Genomic DNA, 18,884 nt, shown 5'->3' on the forward strand with positions numbered 1-18,884 from the left:
GAGCAGCGCGCTGCTCTGCATCGCCAGCGCAGAGGTGTCTGCACTGCCCTCTGGCAGGCGGAGCAGCCTCCGACCGCTCCTCAAGGCTCCTTCATTCGCTGAGGGAGCAAGCACAGCGTCTGCCCGGTATTTATTTAATTCGCCTGCAAAGGACCTCAGGAAAACCCTCCCCGCACAGAGCAGTGACCGAACAAGCAGGTGAAACCGCACAGCTCCGGCCGGGGCTCCTTTCCTGTCTGAAATCACGGCAGCTAAAAAGCAAGTGGCCCGGCGAATGTGGCATCCAGCAAAAAATGCATCAAACCTGCATCTCCAGAGGAAGAAAACGAGCACAGAAAGAGCTCCACAGGGTTCATACCGCCACATTAAAACAACAAAACAAAACCCTGGGAGACAATGTGTTTGCTTTTAAGCGGCATCATCAATGAGAGAGACAACTGAGCGACGGGCTGAGCCGCAGTTCCCCAGCCGGTGCCCCCCGCTCAGTCCCGACACCGGGAAAGGGGCGCGGGGCCATCACACCCGCTCCTCACCGTTCCCGGAGCCCAGCAGGGGCTGCCCAAGCCTCGGGCTCCCTGCACCGACTCCTCATCTGTAGCAGCAGCTCCCGAGCTCCCCGGGGCTGCACAGCCTTCAGGAAGCGGCTCGGATCCCACAAGAACTGTCGGGATGTTTCCTGATTGCCAGCCAGATGCACCACTAATGCAGGATGGATTACTTGAAGGGTAGGGGGAGAAGTACAACTTCAGTCTATACAACTTCTTTTGTGCTGCTACCAAACATACTTCCATTCAACGTAGCAGTCTTTTTCCTCCGAGTCCCCTTATGGGATGCTACACAAAAATGCAGCATTTGAGGCTTTCCACTAATTCCATTTTTTTTTCTGAACTCTCTTTCTGTCTCTCAGAGACACAGCATTTTCCAAATGCAGAAGAGATGCCCGTATCTTGAGAGTCAATTCACTTAAAACCCACAACATAGTTCACAAGAAGATGTGAAAGATCAACTGCTTTTAAAGCATGTGATCCTGACAGATTTCTGAACAGCTCCACTATTGCCATTAACCTTAAAAACATCATTAGCTACTCTAATGCATTACGTATATCCATCTCCATGATAGGTCATCATTCAAATGAAGATTTATTTCAGCACATAAATACCTAAAATACCTGTCATATATGCAGCTATGGAGTGGGGGAGTGGGAATAAAGGTAGATATCAGTGGTAACCCCTTTGATGAATTTTCTTTCCTTTCACCACCAGCCCAACCACTGCACTACTTCCAAAAGAACAAAAACATCCTAATCTCAGGCTGGAGATCTGCCTACAGCCTCCAATCACAACACTCACACGGAATCCCCACCTCAGATTTGTAGGAGACAAGCTCCACTGTGGTCATTAACACACTCTTTGGGCCCCTAAAATCTAATATTGTCAGACAGCCTTACAAAGAGCTCCCCCAGATAGAGATACTGTGTTAAAAAAGGTTCCTCTGATCTCACTTTCTCACAACTAGCTCACAATGCAAAGAATAACAACAACGACAATCAGCTGCACAGGCACTGCCTGGAAAACAGGCTGCTTTGGCTCATGGGTTAAACTGGTGGTAGTTAGCAGGCCAAACAAGAGACCAAAATGTCCATGTTCGCTTCCAAGTTAGGAGTCAGAGCTGGAAGAGTACATGAAGATTTGACTGCCAGAAGTCAGCAAAACAAGGCAAGCAGCATGGGAACAACAGTCCATCCCTCCAAATGCCTAACAAATAAATTACTTAAGGTAAGCATTGGGGGGGGGAGGAAAAAATAAAAAAATCTATCTGCATACCATGATGCAAGGCCAGCAGTCTCAGAAACAGATTTCAAATTTATTCCAAAAAAGTGCTTCAAAAACAAGTTTACTACACCAAGATACAAAGTCAGAGATTTTTGCCAACCCACAACATTGTTCATTGATCCATGAAGATTTATAGTTTGTAGTAGGCATTGGTATTATTATAGGAAAAATAAACGTAGTGCTGTTTGTCATAGCATACTAACAATAAAGCCCTAGAGAAGAAAAATTAAGTAAAAACATACTGCAGAACCCAGGATAAAGGTTGCACTTTACCACTCTATTTTGCTAATCTTAAAAGCTTTCAGCTTCTCACCATGATAATACTACTCATGTTCTTGTTATATCAGAAGCTGCCAAGTTCAAAGAAGTCCTGAAATCGTAAGCAAGCGTATGTGCCACTAGGGAAGTGATCAGCATGTAATTTCTATTCACTTTACTATTAAATGCACTACTTAAAAGAACTGTTAACAAGAGGTGGGGGGAAAAAAGAAAGAAAAAGGGGGAGTGGAATAAAGCTAACAATCTCGACCAAAAGTGAATTAAGGAATTAAGCAAGGTGCTTGCCAAGAACTATTTCCATCTTAGCTTAGGAGTCCAAATCAACATGCAGCCCTAAATAATGAACTCAGCACTCAAAATCCACATAAAAGAAAGTGTTTTGTAGAAGTAATACACAGTTCAACAACCACACCTGGAGCTCAGTACCAGTCTGAAACAAAGCTGTTCTCATCACCTACATTTACTGTATTCAGCCTATGTATGATGCAGATTAACAATACCTGGAGAACCACAACTGTGATGTTTACTTGCATTAGAAGGGATTAATTCACAAATGAAAGGCTGAGCGAGTTAATTCAAAATTAAAGACAGTATTTCAGAACACAGGTGTCCTTGTAACAAACTGCTGGTTTTGATGTCCTACCACTGACAACAAGAAAGCAGGTTGCTTGGGTTGTTGACAAAGAACAGTTCAACACCTGCATGACGCTTCTTGTCTTTTATGTTGTCCATAGCTTTCTGAAATAGAAATTGTTTGTGCTTGTACAGCACCTGGCAGAACTGAGTCCTACTTCATTTGTGCAAACCTTATAATTTAAAAAATTAGTTACTGTTGTATTCATGTAGTGGACCACATGTCAGCAATGTATGGCATTCATTAAACCATAGTGGGGTTTTTCTCAGCTGCATATTGAACACATTGTATCTCATGCAGATTTATGAAATATTTCCATGTAGACTCAGATGAGAAGTTAAAGCAGTCAATTCCAGGAGCTGGCAAAGCATAGCTTTAGTTAATGCACTGATGTTCACAATAGCTTGTCAGTGGGTTCCTCACAACTTCTGAAATAAAACTTTTATTTAAGATCATGTACAACTAGAACGCATTATACCAGTTTTGGGTTTATTTAATATTCTATCAAAGTCTTGTACTAATGAGAATGGTAAAGAAAAAAATCCAGACAGCCCGAAACAAGCACCAGCAGTGCTGTGTTCTCTGGTTCCCTCTTCAGAAAACAGCCATTCAGGAGATCGAAAAAGCTCAGAGCCTCTACACACCGTTGACAGGCCAGCTCCTCATTGATGTTGTGCTGACCCACTGACTACACAATGGTCCCCCATATGGACCATATTATAATATTACCATCTCAAAACAATAATCAGTAGTTTTCATCTGTTTTGCAAGACAGTGAATGACAAGATACACCAGAAGGAGGTATGTATTTGCATCTATAAAGCACACTGCATCTGCACAAAGGGCCAGTGGCATGGTTAACAACCTGCAGCTACCTAAGCAGACAAACTTATCACAGGTTCTATTAGAACAGCAACATCTTCAGCAAAATAGTTAATTTTGAAAGAGATCAAAAAAAGGAAACAGATAAGCTCCAGAATGCTGATGTTCTGATAGCCTGCAACTAGCTATCACAAGCAGCTTGAACCTTACTCTGCTGTGACTTAACCAACAAGACATTAAAGAGCTACCTGCAGCCAATACCCTGCATCAGCCAACTGCTCAGCTCTGCAGCCCGACACCAGGCTCTGGACCTGACTGCCCATGTCATGGTGCCCAACCAATACAGTCTTAGTTCGGGATTGATGTAATTTGGTAATTTAAACACAAATTCCATTACAATGAATAGTGATTAAACTAATGAAATACAGAAGCATGGTAATTGAACTTTTTTTTTTTTAAATCTCAAGAGGTGGACTTTTAAATTACATTCTATGAAGGCAGTAGGACCCATATAACTATTAATCACCTCTCTATATGCTTTAATATTTGCAGCTGACACAGTAGACATGAGTGACTATACCTTCTGCCAAAAACAAAAATGAAACTCTGAAGGAAAGCAGCAGTAACAGTGCTTCTCATAAAACACTTTTGGTGGGACTGTGTCTTGAGAAGTCATCAATACTGTTTTTCTGGACAGAAACCATTAATCCCTTTTCTCCCTCCCAAAACTGCATCATCTTCTACATGCAAAGCATTTTAGGGACAGGCACTACATTTTTTTTGTATGCAGGTAGCACGATGCACGACGTAAAAATGTATCTGTGCCTCATCTTTCTAGTCAGGCTACAAAACTATTTCAAGCACCAAGTAAGACCCAGCTTTTCATTAAGTATCTCCTATGCTTCACAGCCAGGACGAGCAGCAGTGAGTCAGAGCTAGCAGGTGAGTCACTGCTGGGGACTCATTTCTAGAAAAGGTGGCTAGATGAGGAGGCTTGGACATGGGGACACCTCCTCTTCCCTAGGGAAGAGGCTAGGGTGGGCAAGAGCAGCCCTTTGTCACTAGAGGTCACGCAGTCTTGCTCCCAGTTTCTCCTCTGCCCCCAGGACTGATAGGGTGCACTTGGTGCCAGGGAAGTTGCCTAGCAGGCACACTCTAGCTCCCATTTTTGCCAGGGAGTCCACCACCTCTGCTGCTGCACAGCAGCTGTGCCAAAAACCTTCCCTGCAAGGTGGCACTCTGGAGAGAATCTGAAAACAGAAAAGGCAACACTGGAACAGGTTGCCCAGAGAGGTGGTAGAAGCCCCATCCCTGAAAATATTCAAGGTCAGGTTGGACAGGACTCCAAGCAACCTGACCTAGCTGAAGATGTCCCTGCTCACTGTGGGAGGGTTGGACTAGATGACTTTTAAAGCCCCCTTCCAACCCAAACCATTCTATGAACTTATGTCTTAAAAGTTTTAAGACAGCCAAACTAAAAAGGAATCCGTTCTAGACTTTCTCTTCAGCTAAATCTGAATTAGCATCCCAGATACACAACAGTGTATAGTGAGATAATGTCCCTTGTCTGTGCACAGCTTTCATGGAAGTAAAGCCAGGTATGCCAACACATGCTCAAGCCAAACCCAGACAGCCCAGTGCTCAGGGGACACAGTCCTCCAGCCCTAGGCTAAAGGATGCTGTCTTCCTTAACAAGACAATATAAAGAAAAACACAATTTTATGTGAGTAAAATCTTGTAAGATCTCTTAACATGTGAAGCACATGGAAGAAAATGCTCTTACCAAAGGGGCAACAGCATTAACTCCTGCACCTTGAACAGCACTGATAGAAAAGTAATTGCTGGCAATTTTAATAAACCCAGTAAGATTTGAACTCAATACCTGTGAAATATGAAGCTGGCATTTAATTCATTGTGTGATACTTAATACCCATAGCAATTTAAAGAAATAACATTCTAGCTACCTGAGAACTGATTAAATACACAGGAAAGATGAAGAGTAAAAAAACCCTTTAGAAGACAGGTTGGAGTTCGTATTATTCAGAGTTTTTAACTTATGCCACGCTATACACACACACGTGTGCACACCACAGAAAGCTGAAAATCCAAGGAGCAGACCACTTCCCAGAAAACATGCCCACAGAGATGTAGAGGCTCAAGTCTAACAGCAGTGAGGATGGGTTGCTCAGTTCACTAGGTACAGCTGTGCTCACAATAGGATTACATGTCTTTATCAGACTGAAGTCTTAGTTTATTACTATTATCCTTCGGCTTGAAAAAAGGGTACACAAGAGTTTATCATAATCTGACAAAACAAAGTGCTTACAGGAATTTCATCCTTTCAGCTGCCTTTTGACTAAGCACTCAAGAGGTACCACACATATTTTAGGCCTGTTTCCTAAATAGGTAAAACAATGCAGAGGAGCAGTTTGGCTGCGACCAAACAGCAAGAGGTGGCAAAGCAGACCAAGCAGCCCAGGTCTCTGCTGCACGTGCCACTGCTACACTAGACACACCACATCATTAAAGGCAGCAACTAATCACTTTACCCAACCACTGTGCCTTTCAGCAAGGTTATTGCCACTAGACTTCTGAACCATAAGGTTTTCTCCATCGCACCATGGGATCAACACCATTCACAGCTTTCTTGTACTTCTTATTCCTTTTAATGTTGCTACTCGAAGCAGCATAGAATTCAATTTGGGGGTCAAAAATAACACAAGTTTTCATAGATTCTTAGGAGTAAACTACATGATTAATTCAATGTTTAAAAACTTTAGTTTGTACACTGCAAATATTGTTGATGTTTTCTGATCTTCTTCAGATTCAATTCAACCTTAGATTCTTTTCTTTGTAAAAGTGTCTGACAGCCAGTTCTTGCATTTGCTTTTGAAGAAATTATTTGGAGGAAGGGATGAGCACATGAGACAACAATGAAGTGGTGTGATTTTTCCAGATACAACTCTGGCTGAGCCTTACAATGCTATAACACTTTGGAACAAATCTGTGCTTTATTTTCAAAAATACACCCCATTTATCTTTGAGATAAAATACCCAGACTGGACAGCTGCATTTGTTTGATTTTAAAGAGAGAGCTGTACTTCCTCCTGTTCAGTAAAGTGTCACTCACATTCTCCTGATACTGTGCTACAGTCAGAAAACCCCAAGGCACAGCACTATTTAAAGCCAGTCTGCCATTGTGCCATTTTAATTATTTGCCACAAAAAATTATGGAGAAGGCAAATGAAAGTGCACTTTGTTAAGAGATTCAAGCTTCACTTCTATAGGCTAAAATACTCTCTTTCTAGGAAAGAAACATGTCATTTTGAGTGCAGAAGATGCACTCTGGTCTCCAGAGGAAAAAGAAATCCCAACAAATGCAGTGAAAATCCTCACAGGGGCTGGAACTGGGGGAAGAACAGTTCTGAAGAAATAGGGCAAGTATATTTGTGACTGAGGTATTAGTCACCATATCCCTTGGGAAGATATTTTTTTAATATAATGGAAAACAACCAGTAAAAGCCAGTAAAAAAAAAAAAAAATACAACTTCTGTAGTTAAACTACACTTGCCTAAGATATCAGCCAATATGATTAGTTCACCTTTTAAATTTGTTTTTCCCCTCAGTATTACTATGCCTTTTTGAGAAGGGCCCACTATGCTCAGACACACCTGTGTCCATATCCTACTCTGCAAAACAGACCCCTGATGGGATTCCCCAATCATCTCATCATACATGCAGCTGAAAAGTATTAATAACCTTCTTTTAACTTGTTTTTCAGTTGCCCAAATTCTATTTATGTGAAGCCACTCTGGCATGATTTTCACAGAACACAAAGAAAAGCTAGTGGAAGCAGAAGAAAAGGCAGAATTTGCTGTCAAGAGTATATTTTGAAAACAGACAACCATGGATGTGATTAAATCTAGCTCATCTCTCCTGGCAAAAATATTTTTAATACAAGACTGATTGTCTCAATTTTAACTGTGCTGTGGTGTATTTTTACATTTTGGTGAGGGCTTAGTTTCTCGTAATGAAACAATCACTTCTCTTATTTGTATTCAAAGGCTAAACTTTTCTTTGTAATTTGCAAGCAGCTTGAGTTTAAAAAAGAAAAAGAAGAAAAAAAAAAAAAAGAAGGAGAAACAGCCCTGGATAAAACTAACAAAAGGTTAATATCAAGTGTTCTTCAAGATCCCAGTGGGAGGTGATTTCACTCTCTGGAAACTTTTAACTGTATAGTTTTATGTCTGGCTTGAACAGAGTTCCAGAGACCCTCCCTCCAGTTAAAGCATTTCTAACTGCTTCTAAGTTAGAGAGACAATCAATTAAGAATATGCAAAATTATATGCAATTGGTATCATGCTCTCTCACATTAATTACATTATATACATATATTTATACATGTATAAGCTTTGCTGAGATCACCAAAGGAGACAACTCTCCCTTCTCTTTTTTGTTTTAAATAATTAGTTTTATTTGAGATTTAATTAAAACGCTTCAACTTCAAGCCAAATAGAAATTTAAAAAAATGATTTGGACAGAAACTTAAGAGTAGAATAATTTTCAACTCCTCAAGGATCAAGAGATGGGCAACAGGGGAAGATGACCATAACATAAGAACAGGTAACAAATTATTTGTCAGAAGCACAGCCTCAAAGGAAGAAACATGCAGGCCTCTTCTGAAAGATTATTTGTGGCAGGTACCAATTTCTAAGGAATAGGTCAAGGAGCAATAGCCAGGCAAGTTAAGTGACAGCAATCCCCTAACAAAGGATTAGACTACCTTTGGGTAGGCTACCCCCCTACCAAAGGATTTGGGTATGGGACAGAACCTCCTACAAAGAGGGATAGCCTGGCTAAAATAGCCCTACCTATTTATAATTTCAGTCCTCCTGTCTCTGCCTAAATAAGGACTAATTATTTTGTGTCCTGAAGAAAGTTACTACTGAATTTCCACAACCCAAGAGAGAGTTGGAAATAAAATAAACAAAAACCTTTTTGCTGCTCTTATCACAGCAGGAGATCAGTAAATGTAGCTTCTGCATTTGATCAAGTATTTCTTGAAATACAAGAAATTCCATTTAAACATGTGAGGTGGGGAAGGATGCAGGGAGAAACTCTCTACTGCAGGAGTGACTGAACACCAGAACAGGTTGCTCAGAGAGGCAGTGGAGTCTCTGTCCCCAGCCACATTCCAAACCTGGTTGAACATGGTCCTGAGCAACCTGCTGTAGCTGGCCCTGCTTTAAACAGCAGAAATGGATTAGATGATGTTCAGAGGTGACTTCCAACCACAACCCATTCCACAATACTTTTCATTTTCCTGTTTTTGAAATATATTGTAAAGCTTTACTTTTCATATGTCTAGAGTACAGACAGCTTCAGTTTGTCCATTAGAAGCTTCCTGAACTATTGATGTCTTAAAAGGGTATAAGTATCTTTGACTTGTGCTTTCTCCAGCGGATACAGTTGCAGAGTAAGTTAATTTGCAGATACTCCAGATGTTGCACTTCAACACTAATAGTATACACATTGCAGTTCATACTCCAGGTTCAGTGAAGAAGGATGCGTTTTGGGTGGTATGTGTGTTGTATTTTTTTAAATCAATAACCTAGCAATAAGCTGAAAGACACAATAAAACAAGAGGCATCTCAAAAACTTTGCAGACAGACCAACAGACAGACAAAATAATGTTGAGTCCTGCTAAGCTATGCGACTGCTGAAGGAGCCAAGCTGCAAAGTGGAAAATAAGATCAGAGCCAAACAAGGAGGAAAGCCAGCTGAGACTGGCTACTTTCCACCACCAAATGTCAGGTGAGAGCTAGAGGGATACATTTGAATAGATTCCCATTCAAATTTGAGGGACAAATATTCCTGGTAAGCTGATACCTATATATAGCCAAACCAAAGGAGCAGACATATGGTTGCACTTCTGATGAATGGCCTGACAGGGAGGTTGGGAAAGCCCCATCTGCCAAAGGCACACAAGTGTAATTTATATGGTGTTTAATATTGTCCTAGCAGCCCCAGTGAGAAACTGGAGCACAATCACCTAGGTGTTTTCTAGAGAAGATATCTGCCTCAGGAAGGAGCTTCCAAAGGTTTTATCTCAATTTGGCACTGGTTGCAACTGAAATTTATCTCCGCATGAAGCCTGAGTCACATGCCCCAGATGAACTGGTGATGTGTTATAGAATAGGAAGTCTGCTGAGTTGACAAAAACTGTGTCCATTTCCAAGGCTCATGGAGTCTTTTCAGAGTTCAGGCTAATAACTGAGGATACAGAAGAAAACATAGGAATTACACAGGAGATAATTAAATTATTGTGTAGAACTGGGAGTCTGACATTTTTTGTTTTGGAGGAGGCAAAGGAAACAGGATGAAAGAGACAGGAAAGCAAATAAATAAGTCATCCCCACCAAATTATTTATTATTTTTTTCAAATATGTAATACTCCTCAGTATCTCCTATCCTACTCCTCAGTATTTCCTATCATGCTAGTATAATTGTATTTAAAAAATGTATAGGCAGAAAATGAGATACGGAAGCAAGCAATTCATAAACTAATTAGCATGAAATGAAAAGCTGCAACTAACACAAAACCACACTTAACCATTAACCACTGAATACAAGATTTTAGAGACACACTGTCTACCATTTTAGAACAAAACTTTAAAAGGTATTTGATGTGTTTAGATAGAATCTACACGTGCTAGCGCTGTGTTCAATCCCCTTAAGATATAACATTTAAAAAGTGCCAGTCTTCTAATTCAGCAGATGAAAGTATATGGAAAGGATGTTCTGAAGTAAATATTTAAATAAACAAACATCACAGAAATTCAGAGAAATTTACTTCACATTTATAGGTAGAATATCTCGTTGATAGTCATGTCCCTAAGTTGTTTTTTTATTAGAAAATTTTTATTTTGGAATCAAGTTAGACTGCTAATAAAATCTTGCAAAACTGTTAAAATACTGACAAATGCAAAAGCTAACTATTAAAAGTGTTAATTCAATTTAGGTCAGACATAGGTTTTAATGCCTAAATTTAAATAGTATGTAAAGCCAATTATAAAATATTAGCAAAGAATAAGATTCAGCTTAAGAAGCACTGAACGGATGAAGTTGAGGCTTATTCAGGATACTCTCAATCACTGAGAAAGATCTGACAAGACTGCAGGAATGTTCGTTCTTGTAGTGGAGTGTGAAAGGTTATTTTCTTTTCCCCCACCAAAATGTTTAGCAAATAGCTAACAGTGAACAGACTTCAAGTTACCCTTTCATTAGTATTGAGTTATGTGGACTGTAGGAGCAAGAAGAGAACTTGAAGAATCTATTTCATTGATTTATACTATTCCAAATATAGCTAGAGATACTGGCAACATGTATAATTTCAATGAACATCATTAGCTTGTGAAAGGCAAACAATTATTTTGCACTGCTTTTATATTTCTTTGGTACTCAAAGCAGTGACAGTTAAGCACCATCTTTAGTCCACGCTGTATTTACAATGACAACGGGCAGCACATTATTAGAGAATAAATTTGCACTGAACGAAAGTGTATAGATTTCCAAGTGTTTCTTTTCTTTCTTTTTAATCTTTCTCTGGCAGGTGAAAAATCAAAGGCTGCAAGTTTACACTGCAGGGTTATCCCTCTGTGCATTACATGTTCATGCTCTGCTGACATTTGATGCAATCCCACCTCACCTTGGTTTAGCTTCACAGAAGAAGCTTCACCCCAGTTCCCAGACACCCAGCTGACAGATTTACTTACCAATAGCCTGAGCAAGGGCTATTACAACTTCCTGGCACGTTGTGACTTCGGTGACACCACACACAATTCTCTGGACTCCATCCACCCATACTTTGAGCTCCATGGTTCACCAGATCATCCAAGAGCCATGAATGCAAGTCAGTCAAGTCATACTTGCAGCTATACTGGAGACAACACAGCAGACTTCTCTCAGCAGCTAGAAGAGACAAAAATCCTGTTGTTTATAGTGAGGCATTCTCTTTTTTAAAAGTCAACAAATTCACCTTAATGTCTGTTGGGTAGAAGAGGCAACATGACTCAAGCATCCCTTGCTTTAGCAATGCCTACCCATTCTGTAGACAGATCATAAGTTTCATTACAGTTGCTTTCCTAAAATATTAAAAGTTATTACAAAAGAGCACCAAGAGAAATAGCATTAAACAAACAACTCCAGAGTAAACTTGTAACCATTTCCAGTTACAGGTGCCCTTTATATACTGCCTGGATGTCTCAAGGTTATAGATGCTTCAAGTGTTTGCTCAATAATTTCTAGCAGGTGATGGCGCAGCAAAATGAGGGAGAAGTATTTTTATTTGCAGCCATCCATGAAAGTCCAACCTTATCTCCATACAGAAGCAGATGAAGGCTCACAGTCCCACCAAACCTGTACATTTAGTACCAAAGCTAGAAAATCCAGAAAGGAAGCAAGAAGATTGCTTCTTGCTCTCCCTAAAACAAGGGAGTGCATTAGGGAAAGCGTCACTAAGGTGGTTTAACCCCTGCTGACATTGCTGGTTCTGTAAGGAAACAGACTTTGTCTGAAGTGTCATCTTGTGTTTTTCCACAGGCACTGCAATGCTACTAAAACAAAAAAGCAAGCCATACCACCTAGTCAGTTCTCACTTTGGAGCATGGTTCTACTGCTTTTGCTGAAATAACAGTAAAGTCGTACCAGTTAATATGACAAACTAACTCTCAGCTTCATTTTTAAAAAGACATTTCCTAACTTTTGTAAATGGAAAAATGTTCAGAGAGTTGCTTTTTTCTAAAACAAAAATCCCATAAGTCAAAAAAATCCATTTCCATACATAAATGCCAGGAAAAAAAAAAACAAAAAAACAAAACACGGAAGCACAGAAATAGAATTAGAAACCTAGGGAGTTAGGTTAGGACTCAGCAATCAGCCATTTGCCCTCTGCTGTCATGGTACCAACAGTCGAGTTGCTCAAGGTTTATCTAGTGTTAACTTCTAGATTAATTACTGATCTAGTGGTTTTGCTTTTCGTCTGCATAAACAGATCCACTGGCATCATGGCTCACAAGAGTTAATTTCTACCTGGAACTGCTGTAATGCTGAATTTCAAAAATTTCAGAGTAACAACTCCAAGAAGGATTATCTTAAGAATAATTTTTAAAATACCACTCCAAATCAGAACCACCAATAATGGTGATTTTTTTAAATTAAAAAAACCCAAATAAAAAAAAAAGTCAAACAAAGCATCCCACATCAAACATAAAAACACCACCACAACAAAAAATACCATCAAAAAACCAAACCCAAAATCTAATTAGGGTTATTTAAGAAGATGGGGAAAAATAAACCATGATAGTACAATAAAGGAAGCTCATGCATTCAGGTCATTTAATATGGATAAAGTGATACAAGTAAAGATAATATTTTTTAAGAATTAAGTACTAGAAAAATGGATAACACAGGAATAGAGTAAAATTAATTTGAATCTTATTGAGAGGAGATTAGTAAAGACATGCAGGGTAGGGTTACACAAGAAACATGGAATCTGATGATGCTGATGGATTTAGCAGAACTGCACGTGGCAGCAGAAATGGTGCAGGAAAAGCTCAGGAAGCAAATATTTAGTACATGTTTTATACAGTTTAATCAGAGCTGCTTTCTTCTGATGTAGCGAACATCTCTTTCTGCATCAAAAAGATGTACTAGTGCAGTCCTCAAGCTAGCTGGAAAGATTATGTCCCACCACAACCAAATACTTCATTCTGCAGCTGACAAATATCGACACATGATCCAGAAGACACACTCATCTTCACCTGACAAGCTGTGGCAGTCAGCACAACACACCTCAGAGCCCATTAGAGCCAGAGGGGTCAGACCACATTGACAACACACTCTTTAGTGGAGAAGAACTAAGCAAGCCTGCTGTAAAGTCAGTCCAGCACGCACCCCGAAACCCCTGTCCAGATGTACCCATTAAGAAAACAAAACAAACATTAATAAGATCAAACATACAAGTAAAACCAGCTTGTATAATTAACCAACACAAAAGTGATAGCTTTTAAGAATAGCAATACATATAGAAGAGTCTTTCAAGACATTAGCAAGCACTTGCAAACCCAAAGAAGTCAGAGTTTAAATAAACATTTTCCCACATAAACTGACATACTTCAAAGAAAACTATCTGCACAAGCATCAACCATGCACAAACAGAAACACTCCAGTCAGGTAACATTGTTTTAATGTACCAATAAACTAAGCAGAAGAAAGTCTTTTACTACACTGGAACATAACAGACCGAGAAAACACCTATCAGGCCCCATCAGAGACTTCCACTGTTTATAGCTGTCTTCACAAATAAACAGACCTCACATTCCAAGCCCTGGCATAAGGAACTTTATTAATTAACTTAATATCTTGCTGAGAGTTGAACAGTTCAGATTCACTGGCACAAAGCAAGCCATCTCGCCATGTGACAATGCACACGTCAGCAAAGCATCCGACAGCTCTAATTGTTTTTCTGTCTGTCAACATCCAAAGCATTATCCCAATTTAGCAAGCCAGCAAGTGCATTTTTCTCCCCAGTCAGCACACAATGCACAGACTTGCATCCAGTGCAGATCAGTTTTGCTCATCTGTTTTCCTACAGTCAATCTTTAAAAACAAATCAAAACAAAAAAACTTACTAAAGAGAGGGATCATTTAGTAATGAAACGTTTGCTGACACTTCAAATTTTGAAAATAACATTCACCAAAGTGGCAAACAATCCAAACAAAGTGTCTTTGCAGCAGTTTGAGCTTGGGGGGAAAATTCCCATTCATTTTGTATGGGGCAAATAGTTTTAACAGACTAAATAACAATACTGAAACAACAACAGCAGCCTACAGTATGTTCTTCTGTTGGACCAATGTGCAGGGCTCAGTTAAAGGTCTGTGTGCCCCACAAGCACTAATGGGATTCTTTCAGGGATCTCTTGGTCACTAGAACCAGAACACACAGACTATAGAAACACAGGGCTCATGTGCTGAAAATTATTCTCTCATTATAGGTCCTAAAAGAAGCTAAACTATAGTAAGCAGAAAAACAAAACAAAAAACCCAACCAAACAAACAAACAAAAAAAACCCCAAAAAACAAAACAGAAAACAAACCAAAACCAGCTAAGTTTGGTTTCTACAACCACGCAGTAGAAGTTTACAAAGGGGTCTGAAAACCAGAAAATCTTTTGGCCATATGTCTATCTGCTTCCCAATTTTAACTCCATAACACCTTTTTAGTAGCATTTGGTTTTCCTTCATATGTATTTGGTTCTTTATTTGCTGACAGTTAACTCATGTACCATGAATAGCTTCTTTGACTTTTCACTAAGGGCCATTCTGACAGCCCCAAATATATTTCACATTGAACTTTGCATCCAGGATGCACATCATGCTTCTTACAGTAGAGAAGGCAAAATAACCCCTATCTCTAATACTGTACAGATATCTCTCTGATGCCAATGCAAAGGAATGGGGGAAGAAGCTCACTTGAGGTTTCACAATCCTGTAAGTTCAAAACCAGTTCACCTTATGCATAACTTCTTATTTTAGCAATGACTTGGGATAGGAATGCAAAGCTAATTTATGGAGCAGAGGCAGAGAAGCCAAAGCATACTTCTGGTCACAGCTTTCCCCCCAGTTTTTCAGTGATCAGCTCCACAGTGACAGGTATTTCTGACTGGAACCAAACATAGGAAATCTGGCATCCTCCAGCCACTTCCTCCCCCTACCTCTCTCCCATGTGTTTGTTTTTCCTCTACTACCTTACCTGAAGTCTCCTCAGTTACACTGTTTACCATGCATTAAACATTTTCCCTACGTTCTCATTTTATCCTAATTGGCTGATGACATCTTAGACATTTTTTTCAGTTTTTAAGTGTGAGGAAAAATTTAGCAAATACATACACACACACATATATATATGCACTGCTATTTGGCTACCTCTTCACAGCTAGTTTACAAACGACAAAAAAGCTGCAACTGTAAAAGGCAGAACTGACAAAGTGCAAAGGACTTTTCTCGTATTTTTTAAAAAAAGAAATAGTCCAAGCAGATTTTTGCCTATTTATACTTGACGTTAAGTGTTAAGTCATGAGAAACCCTGAGAGTTAAAATTAAGATGTTGATTTCATCTCACTTCTAACATTTAGAAGGTTCACATCATTTCAAAGCAGTGTGCACCTCAAATCAACCATTTTGGTAACTTTGTTCCTCCAATGAATAATCTGCATGCTCTTTAGTATACTTAAAAGTGAGCATACTTCAATTTGTAATTAGCTATAACTAAACAACCTAGAATTTGGTACTTTCCCTTTACTTCTCATCCTCTGTGCACTATGGTCAAGTTGTGCTTCTCACTTTTTCCTATTCTGACACTAGATAGGGCTCTGGACAAAGAGACAGCTTGTTCCACCAAGGTTGAAAGCTGTCAATGAGAATAGTTAGTGAAAGGAAGGCTTGACTAAAAAACAAAAACCTCCCAACAAACCGAGTACAAAAAAGCCAGTTCAGCTACTCAGAAAGAGCTTATAAGCCATCCAGAAGAGCATGACAGTACCCCCTGTGAAAAGGGAGACATTTGGCAGATCCTCCCTACCATAAGAATCCTGGCATAGAGCAAAGTAACATTTTCCAGCTGAAGATGACCGAAAATACAGAATTGGCTACTAGAAACAAGCTAACTAGTACTTAGCAAAGAGCCTCCTCCCTTGGATTGATGAAGAAGTATCCTGCAAGATACACTGCTTACCATGAATAAAAGGGCAAAAATCTTCCATGTCAGGTTCAAGTAAAAATATCAGGTGTAAATATTCTGCACATAACATTGTATCAGAAAGGCATAGGTGTGGTTCTGAAATCAGTGTTTCTTTGAAAAGTTTATACAGAGGTAGCATCCAATTTTCTTTAGTGGGGCTAAGTGATATCTTCTTGTAGTGTGTTATTATTTTACTATTCCAGAAGAACACTCAGAGATAATAAGCACTGCTTAAAACAAACAAACCAGAGGTCCCACAACCATGAAGATGACAGTTTTGAGAACAAGCTTGAGAGAGAGCTTAAGTACCCAGGAATTTTCCTCACGTGAGACTGACCAAGAGATGGTCTAACACATATCTGTGTAAAACAGGCCAAAATCCAGATGCTGCAAGTGTTAACCAAGACACACACAAACTATATATATGTACACACTACCTGTGAGAGGACACCAATATGCAAGTTCATAAAAACTCTAAACTACAAGAGATTGTTTCTAGAAACAATGAAGAGTTGAGATTTTGCCTCCAGATAACGTAGAATTCCCCAGATGTCCCAAAGTCAGTTTCACAGACAAATTACTTGTTGACTTGCATCCAAAAACCCTCAACTGCTTAGTGCAAGAGCTTGCTTTGCAGTTTCTCATTGTGCAATGCAGCTAACAATACGGTGGGAAAAAATGAGGAAAAGAAACATTGTTTTGAACCGGATGGATATTTTCCCTAATTACAGAACATCCCCCACCTCTCCTTCAGATACAATCTTTACAGTGCAGAAAAACCTAATCGGAAGTATCTTTTCTCTTTGTTTTGGTGAGACGTGGTGAGAAATAATTAACTTGATTTCTTTTGAGAGTGGGGGAGTGATAAGAGGAGGTAAAAAATTAATCCGCACCTTTTGTCATATCTTTAAAGATAATTTTTATTAATGGCAAAAATCAAGTGAGTTATTAGTTGCAATGAAATAACTCTTCCACCTTGAAATTTAATTTTTTTTTAATCTTCATTGTTTTTATTTTAATTCTCAGTCTGATCTCTGACTCCAGGAAATGTGTTTGTCTTTAGGGCATCTTCTTACTTCATAATGTTCCAATCTCAACCCTTTTATCTTTTGATTTGTTATTGTCTGCCATTCTCAGCCACCTTTGTTCAAGAGGTAATTTGTTTCCCTTTCAGACACACAGAAACAGTGACTGCTATCTCAAAGACCTCAGCACAACCTGTCTCTTCCCCTCCTCCCCAGTCATCACAAGAACTAGAAACTGACTCCAGTCTTTGCTGAACTAGCAAGCTGATGGCCACACCAGTATAACAAAAAAAAGTCCCTAAATTCATCAATCCTCCACCACCACCAGTTTGCTTCATTAAGCTGGCTCATGTTACAAGTAACAAAGTGAAGAAAACCTAGATAACATTTAGCAATGACTTAACTGCAGCACAAAACAGGACTCACCAGCTTGGGAGCTGGAGTGCAGGAGATGAGATAGCTAGACAGCTTCCTGATCACAGACTGTGTCTAAAATTCACATGCCTACATAGAAAACTAAGTTCCAACCCGCTGTCACTAATACATATGGATGGCTGGAGTGGTAATGCTTTCAAAACTCAGCAGTCTGTAACACGTTTTATCTTGACTCACAACTTTGAAGCCACAAGGTTTGACCCAACCACGTTCCATAACATTTTCAAATCACCACAAAATGCTTGAAAGAAAACAAACCAGCAGGTGAGCCTATGAAACAGATGGCTTATTTAAGTTTTTTTTCATTTGGTCACTGTTAAGAACATAACTTTGCAGTTTTAACAGTAAGTTTCGAACACTCACACTTGAATTAATTCAACGGGAACAGCAACCCTGAAATGAATACTCTCCCTAAGATTAGATATAAAAGGCATCTGAACTCCACATAGACTTGAAGTACAAAAACCCAGGGCCATTTTGGAGAAGGTGACAGCACTCAAGTCAGATTCCCAAGGATCTTTAACTAGGTTTTAGTCAAATTGAAAGCAAAATGTAAAACTTAAGAGCATTTAATTCAGGATATGTACCAGCAAACCCAAACAATATCTGATGCAGCACTTGCTTTCAGCTCTTGGGATTGACAGGATTTAATTTGATACAAGTCTGAATCGAGTTCAAGTAGGCTTAATCTCTAAATCCAAATCTTGAATCTGCTTCAGGATTAGGACTGAAGTATCATCTGCAGGTGCTTTTACACAAAGCACTCCTTTTCCACACTCTGTATTCCAGCTACTAGCAAACAAAATTATCAGTATGAAACACCACAATCCTTTGAGAAAGGCAGGACTGAATGGAGCCATCTTAGAAAGCCTCACTGCTCACCACCATTCTAGGAAGGGTTGTATTGTTGGTAGCAGCATAGCAGAGGTTAAGACAGTTGGTTAACAGCTGGGATGTATTTTATTCTGTGGCAGATGAATAGCCTTTTCCAGATATTTTAGCAAAGGAGACTGCACTGCATATAATAAATTCAGTGATAAACAGCTCAAAAAAGTCAT

At 39.4% G+C, this 18,884-nt stretch overlaps 1 protein-coding gene across 1 annotated transcript in view; it reads right to left on the reverse strand.

Moving 5' to 3' along the window:
- RASSF8 (Ras association (RalGDS/AF-6) domain family (N-terminal) member 8) overlaps nucleotides 1–11,446 on the reverse strand; it is an 18,092-nt gene extending 6,646 nt beyond the window's left edge. The window contains exons 1-4 of the mRNA XM_009995416.1: nucleotides 11,340–11,446; nucleotides 6,405–6,444; nucleotides 4,196–4,202; nucleotides 2,741–2,757 (exon numbers count right to left, since the gene is read on the reverse strand). Of these exons, the coding sequence (XP_009993718.1) occupies nucleotides 2,741–2,757; nucleotides 4,196–4,202; nucleotides 6,405–6,444; nucleotides 11,340–11,446 (171 nt within the window). The remainder of the gene's footprint in view (nucleotides 1–2,740; nucleotides 2,758–4,195; nucleotides 4,203–6,404; nucleotides 6,445–11,339) is intronic.
- Between the last annotated feature and the right edge of the window lie 7,438 nt (nucleotides 11,447–18,884).

This window comes from Chaetura pelagica, unplaced genomic scaffold (genome assembly GCF_000747805.2).
Source record: "Chaetura pelagica isolate M959 unplaced genomic scaffold, ChaPel_1.0 scaffold4, whole genome shotgun sequence".
Taxonomy (NCBI): Eukaryota; Metazoa; Chordata; class Aves; order Apodiformes; family Apodidae; genus Chaetura; species Chaetura pelagica.